This window comes from Oryza sativa, chromosome 4 (assembly GCF_034140825.1).
Source record: "Oryza sativa Japonica Group chromosome 4, ASM3414082v1".
Lineage (NCBI taxonomy): Eukaryota > Viridiplantae > Streptophyta > Magnoliopsida > Poales > Poaceae > Oryza > Oryza sativa.
The window spans coordinates 29,148,575-29,155,645 of NC_089038.1; the positions used below are offsets into that span (position 1 = coordinate 29,148,575).

Sequence of the window (7,071 nt, forward strand, 5' to 3'; positions counted from 1 at the left end):
TTCTGTTTTTCCAGTAATCATCGGTGCAAATGGACGATTTACGAAAGCTTAACCTCACCACATGATACAATGATAGGGAAATTAAGTTCAGAAAAAAAAACGAAAGCGAAACAACCGTGGAATGGTTCCTTGCAATGGCAATGTTGAACTAATTCGCCGGGCCGGGGCAATGCTGAACTAACGCGCTTCTCATTTTCATACTCACCATCAAATATAGCTTTCAAGTTTTAAAGCGTATCGGTATAAACAGTAATAAACTTCTGAAATGGTTTCTGCAACAAGCTGACATGTACCCAAAGAAGCTAGTTTGTCAGTTGGATCCTAGGGGAGAAAGCTGAACCGTCAGCACTGATTCTGGGAGACTTGTCTAAACTAAAGAGATACAGCAGATTAAAGTCAACAAAGTTTTGGCCATCCTATCAAGTATTCAAGTGGAAAACTCTAAAGAAGGCATTAGTACTAAGATGCCCATTAGCAATTTCTTATGGGGATTCCAGTTGATCCATCGGTAAAAGTACTTCACCTTTTTTGTTTAATCTCAAATTTAAACAGATGACAATCCAGTTGTCAAGTACAGCTATGCCTTACCATCAGTGTAAACGGACGGGTCAACTGCTAATTGCACCCATCAATTCAACTCCTCCGAACCCACAAAGCTTCCATAGAAAACTTCCCGCCAACTCCGGCCCGCCTAGTCTTTCTCAACAACCAGAAAATAATAAGTGCTCAAATATGACATTTTTTAAAAAAAAAAATGAAATGATCAAACGATAAAACGCGCAAACGCCCGCAGATTTTTAAACCTCAAACACCGAGTCTTTGGTCGTCTCAGTGTCCGTCTCCTTCCTCATCTCCAACTCAGGAGATCATAGAATCCGAAACGAACCGTTGCAGCAGCTGATCGTCAGGCCATGTCGAACGCCGACGTGGAGGCCGGTGGGCCGGCGGGGAGGGAGGCGACGACGGGGATCAAGCCGCCGCCGGGGAGGTACAACCCGAGCGGCAACGGGCCGAACGCGGTGGCGCCGGCGCCGCCGCCGTTCTACTACTACGACCAAGCGGCGGCGCAGGAGCGGCACCACCGGACGTGGGTGGTGCCGCTGGTGGTGATAGCCAACGTGGCCATGTTCGTGGTGGTGATGTACTACAACAACTGCCCGGCCAACGGCGGCCGCCGCGACTGCGTCGGCCGCAGCTTCCTCCGACGGCTCTCCTTCCAGCCGCTCAGGGAGAACCCCGTCCTCGGCCCCTCGGCCGCCACGTAAGAAGCATCCCCGCTCGCAAGGTTCGGCCATTTTGTCCGGTTAATTTGTGATCTTGGCTGATCGTGGCCGCGCCGGGCGTGCAGGCTGCGGAAGTACGGGGCGCTGGACTGGTACGGGGTGGTGCACGGCAACCAGGCGTGGCGGCTGGAGACGAGCACCTGGCTGCACGCCGGCCTCATCCACCTCGCCGCCAACATGATCAGCCTCCTCATCATCGGCATCCGCCTCGAGCAGCAGTTTGGATTCTGTAAGCCCGAATCCGTCAAGAGCAGAAAAGGTGTGTGTAATGCAACGGTGTTTTTCTGACCGGAATTCGTCTCTGCCGTGCTGCAGGGAAGGTCGGGCTGGTCTACCTCGTATCCGGCTTCGGCGGGAGCGTCCTCTCCGTGCTCTTCATCAGCAGAAATGGCATCACCGTCGGCGCATCCGGCGCCCTCTTCGGCCTCCTCGGCGCCATGCTCTCGGAGCTCATCACCAACTGGACCATCTACAGCAACAGAGTAGGCGTCTCTTCCTCCTGATCTCATCAGCCTGATTCATCAGGCATTTTGCACCCAGTTGATGCAGGGCAATCACCTGACGCCGAATGAAACCAATGAATCCTGTGCAGTGTGCAGCCATGGTGAACCTGATCATCATCGCCGCCATCAACCTGGCGCTGGGTATACTCCCCCGCGTAGACAACTTCGCGCACATTGGGGGGTTCGCCACCGGGTTCCTCCTCGGCTTCGTGCTGCTGATTCAGCCCCAGTTCGGATGGTCGGAGCAGGTTTCCAGCGCCAAGTCCAAATACAACGCGTTCCAGATCATTCTCCTGACTCTCTCCGTGGCCTTGTTGATAGCAGGGTAAGTAAAGCTTGTTTCCTTGTAACTCAAAAGAACTTGAATTTTTTTTTAGGAGCAGAGTATTATGTGATCAAAATGGGATCAGGAATGCCTAATCTGAGGCCATGTATGCACAAACAGGTTTGCAGCTGGGTTGGTCAGTGTTTTCAAGGGAGTGGACGGCAACGCTCATTGCAGCTGGTGCCACTACCTCACCTGCGTGCCGACATCCAGCTGGAAATGCGACAAATGAACAGGAGATCAGTGACGCATTAGCATGCCATGCCTCCCACTTGTCACTGCAGGGGAGAGAATGCCACCCTGCTTAAGAGGGAACAATCGAGATACAATAGATATTGTTTCTGTTTGAGACCACACTGTAAAATTTTTACGCTATATAGAACTTCAATATTGTCCATTCTTACCTATATTCTTCTGTGAAGTGTTGATCAGAAATCTGCTTGTATATGCTGAACCATGTAACCCTCTGCTCTCTTACCTGGTCAAGTAGCCAGTTCCTGTCTTAAAAAAAAAGGCCTGTCCCATTTGCAAGTTAAGACTAAAAAAAAAATCAGCATGTCCCATCAGCAAGTTAAGACTCAAAGACAGATCACTTGAAGAATGAATCATTTCACTAGCTCAATGAATTCTTGTGATAAATATGCGTGAAAGATGAAACATATATACTCCCTCCGTCCCTAAAAAACCAACCAACTTCTGGTGGACGTAGACAGCCATAACTTGGTTTTTTTTAAGGGATGGAGGGAGTACTTGACAATTAAATTGTATAAGGATTTAACGCAATCCCTTATGCGACTTGCAATAATAGTTGATCTTGCGGGATGATAAATGGATGCAGCAACCAGCGATAGAGCAAACTGAACAACCATTTTCACAATACATACATTCTATAACATCAATCAGAAGTATGCAGGGAGAGCCACAAAATGTCAAGAATTACACCACACTTCTATGCACCTAACTCATCGCTGAAGAACAAAAATAGATTTCAGAAAAGAAAGACCACCTTGATTAATCTATTTTCTTGCTAACCTGATAGGTACTGAACACCCGTCACCCATCCCCAAAAGCTCAAAATCAGGGGACTGAGATTGTAAAGGAAGTGTTCAAAACACGGGTAGAAATTGAATTATAACTAAGTTAATGGTAGCTTCCAAAATGTTTTAGTAGCCACAAGAATTTTCTCTGTACCACCTGATTCAGGCTCACTGTCATGCACCTGAACAGTCCACCGAATCGACTGAGCAACCTGCGCTGCCTTGTCAATCACATCTGGGGAGTCTCGTACAACAGCAATTCCTTCTGGACGCAGAATGCGATCCATCTCCAACATGACATCAAACAGGTCACATCTAAGAAAGAAATGGAATCAGGTAGAGCTCTTTTTACAGTTAAGTCGGCATATGGTACACGTCCCATCAAAACAAAGATAAAGGTCAGTAAACGTGTTGCATACTGTATTGTGTGGGACTGGGGAGCGACAAATTTACTTTTAGAAACTTTCAATCCTCTAAACGATATTAATAGTTAAAAACTCCTGCATAATTCAACTACTAATTCATTTACATGATAAATCATAAAATGTGCTAAGAACAGGCAATAAGGGCTGATGGAGATATATACTGCTTGGGCCGAACATCTTAAATTGGTGATGATAATTTTAACATGATGTTTCTTGGTTATCATTCTACTCTGACTTTTCAGCAATGAATTAGACCACTCCAAAAGATGTAGGGAGAACAGAACAAGTTAAGAATACAAGATCATGAGACAATGATAGCTAAGTTTATGGGTGGTGTACCTGCTCTTGCCAGAAATTGGGTCTCTTATCAAAGAGTTGATTCTATCAGCATGAATGAGATCATAGGTACGAGGATAAGTTGAGAAAGGCTCACACCTGGAACCAAAGGCATATCATAATAATTATATTAATCAGCATGCAAGCATTAAACTATTAATCTATTCCATGAACAAATCCTCAATATATTGATTCGACAGACGAATACATGTTTCTTGGGGAAAAGGTCTTGAAAATTTATGGATAGTGCAACAATAAATATTGCAGGAAAGTACCATAAAAGCCACAGAATGCATGAGATCTATTAAGATATACAAATATCCAATATATCCAATGAATATCAATACTACTCAAAACTCAAACAAACAGTTCATTGTGAGTGGTAGAACAGGTCTGAGCATATGTAAATTGCCTGATATCTTTGGTATTTAACTTACAAACAAAAATGAATTTGAAAGAAGTTGCAAAATAACTACAATCAATAAGCTGCAAAGGAGTATGAACATGCTCTTTTTAAAAAAAAAATAGATGAACATAGTAGTTTATATTGAGAAAAGTTGGGATTACAATAAAACATATCAGCAGAAAGATATTGCAAATTTCTGTAATAGTAAGTCCTTACCAGTCATGATAAACTCCAATAAGGCCCCTGTCATATATTACTCCAAGTGTCAATGGTTTTTGAGCAGGAACAACATTCATAACCCATACAGGATCAGAGACAGCAGCAGCTGCCAATCCTCCAAGGTATGCATTCATGTCCATCACATTACGAATTTTGGCAGTCCCAAGCTTCACGCCCAGTGATTTCTTATAAAATGATACCCTTTTGACCCACTTCTGAGTATCTAGTTCAAACAAGTTTGCTCCGTTGTCCATTAGAGAGGCTCTAGCAGAAGGTTTGGATAACCTATCTGGCCACTTCAGAATGGAACCAACAGCTATTTCATCTGCCAAAGAAACTTTACTGACACATTTCTTCAACTTGAAATACCTGCATGGTAAACCATACAAGCAAACATATGAAAAATGTACAAGAGACTTTCTCGTATGCTTTTTTTTTTAAAAAAAGTACATATATTTGTAGGCACAACAAATATAATTGGCGCAGACAAGTATTACCATGCTTGATCTGGATCATCATCAGTGCTACACAAGTCAATGTTAAATCCATTTTGGTTAGGTAGACATGAAGCTTCAGTAGGTTTCTTCCAAATTGCAGTGTTACCATCTACAGTGATCAACTTGTAACAAAAAGCCAGTGCCATTTCTTGAAGTTCAGCCCATTCTTTCTCTTGCTTCTTCCACTGGACTGGGGGTCCTGATATAATCAAGTAACCTCCTGGCCTAAGTAGACGGTCGACTTCAATCAAATAGCTCCCATCTGCCAGTATATACAGGTAAGAGACAGCATTTCCACGAACCATATCAAACACTGAAGAAATGGTTTACTTACTGTAGGCCATAAAAGGTATCAAACACCGGGAGCAATGAACGAAATCAAAAGACTGTGCAGGAAATGGAAGGCGCCTCGTGCCCAGCATCAAAAGAAATGCAGGAATTCCTCTCTCCAGAGCAAATTGTATTTGAGATTTATGTGAATCTCTTGGGGCAAAAGAGAGTGTCAAGATATTCTCTTTAAGCAAAAACCCACCAAAACTAGCCACCTTCAGAGAGGAAAGATCTTAATACCATACCATTTCTTTAAAAGTAAAACATAAATTGATTCATGTGAAGATTTAGCTTATTACCCCACATCCCATATCAAGACCCGTCCTCAGGAGACCACTTTTTAGCGGAACATACTGGGCAAGCTTTTCAATATATTGTTCAGCTCCATCGGGAAACATAGTTCCGCCTCCAGGAAAAATAAAGTATGAGCCTTCCTGCTTCATCCACCCCTGATGACCTTTTCTTTCTGCAATCTTACCATAAGGCATATTATCATGCCATATCTGCATAGAGAATAATTAAATGAAATAAGTCTCCAACTCTCCATAGAAAGTTGGAACGATTAGTCTACATCCTGTTGAGACATGCAATCAGAACAAAATTACTCTTCATTTAATTTATACCATCCAGTCCAATTACGCATTATTAGTGGGTAAGGTCAATCTAAATTTTCCAGGGGCTAGACATGAAACTTTGAAGCAATTGATCTGATGGACCAAATGCCAACATTTTCTGCTTGCCAAAAATTACTTCTAAGCAAACGAAACACAACTAACCAACACCTGTTGTACAAATGTAGTGACCTATACATCATTCAGTAAACTCCACAAGTTGCAATCGTGTATCTGCAAACCCATATGGAACATGCATATAATCAGAAAGCCACGTGCATCTAACCATTGACAGCATAAGATGCAGAAGCCGGTCATACACTAGCACCAAGCTGCAATTCCATAACCAACAGAAGCAACCATAAGCACACCTAACCGCACACGGATCAGATCAAATTACCCCCTCACGCTTCTCCAAAATACATGGAAACCGAGTCAGTAAGCTTAGACCACAGTAGGCAGTCACTTCAGGTGCTATTTTTCTACTATGGCTTAGTGGAAGCAAGCGCCAATGCGGCAATGCCTACAGCACACGCACCTTGTGGAGGCTCTCGGGCCAGGGCACTGGGACGCGGTAGCCCCGCGGAGGCGGGACGAGGCACACGGGCGCCTCGCCGCGCGCGGGGCAGTGGCGCTCGCGGTAGTAGTTCATCTCGCGGCTGAGGCGGGAGCTGCGGCGGGGATCCTCGCAGGGGAGGAGGTCCACCTCCGAGGCTGCGCATGGTGGCACCGTCGCGCCGGCGAGTGCGGAGGAGGATGCGGAGAGGGGCTCGCCGCGGCGCGGCGTGAAGACGAGCGCGAGGAAGATGACCACGGCGAGGAGGAACACCGCCCAGACGGCGTCGAGGAACGACCACTGCCACTGCCCGCCGCCGCCGCCGCCGCCGCCGGAGAGGGCGCCCCGGCGGTGCGGGCGCAAGGAGCTGAGGAGGCCCATGGCGAGGCGAGGAGGCGTCGGCGTCGGCGTCGGCGGCGGCGGCGGCGGCGGCGGCGGCGGCGGCGGCGAGGGTGCTAGCTAGTTCGATCGGATCGGGCCATTGAGGTTGTTTTGATTCGATTTCGAGTGTTTTTTGTGCTTTGCGTATTTTCTCCATTCGGT

The 7,071-nt window shown here is 45.8% G+C and overlaps 2 protein-coding genes across 2 annotated transcripts; one reads left to right on the top strand and one right to left on the bottom strand.

The window, feature by feature from the left end:
• The first annotated feature begins 825 nt into the window (after positions 1 to 825).
• On the top strand, positions 826 to 2,518 carry LOC4336706 (RHOMBOID-like protein 2). The gene is made up of 5 exons (XM_015781660.3): positions 826 to 1,261; positions 1,349 to 1,512; positions 1,599 to 1,765; positions 1,876 to 2,111; positions 2,232 to 2,518. Exons 1-5 carry the CDS (start codon positions 912 to 914, stop codon positions 2,341 to 2,343), a joined length of 1,029 nt encoding a protein of 342 aa, XP_015637146.1. The 5' UTR covers positions 826 to 911; the 3' UTR covers positions 2,344 to 2,518.
• Positions 2,519 to 2,959: 441 nt separating this feature from the next.
• On the bottom strand, positions 2,960 to 7,071 carry LOC4336707 (probable pectin methyltransferase QUA3). The gene is made up of 7 exons (XM_015781659.3): positions 6,511 to 7,071; positions 5,661 to 5,864; positions 5,366 to 5,576; positions 5,032 to 5,293; positions 4,532 to 4,903; positions 3,913 to 4,008; positions 2,960 to 3,463 (listed from the first exon to the last, which is right to left on the bottom strand). Exons 1-7 carry the CDS (start codon positions 6,907 to 6,909, stop codon positions 3,247 to 3,249), a joined length of 1,761 nt encoding a protein of 586 aa, XP_015637145.1. The 5' UTR covers positions 6,910 to 7,071; the 3' UTR covers positions 2,960 to 3,246.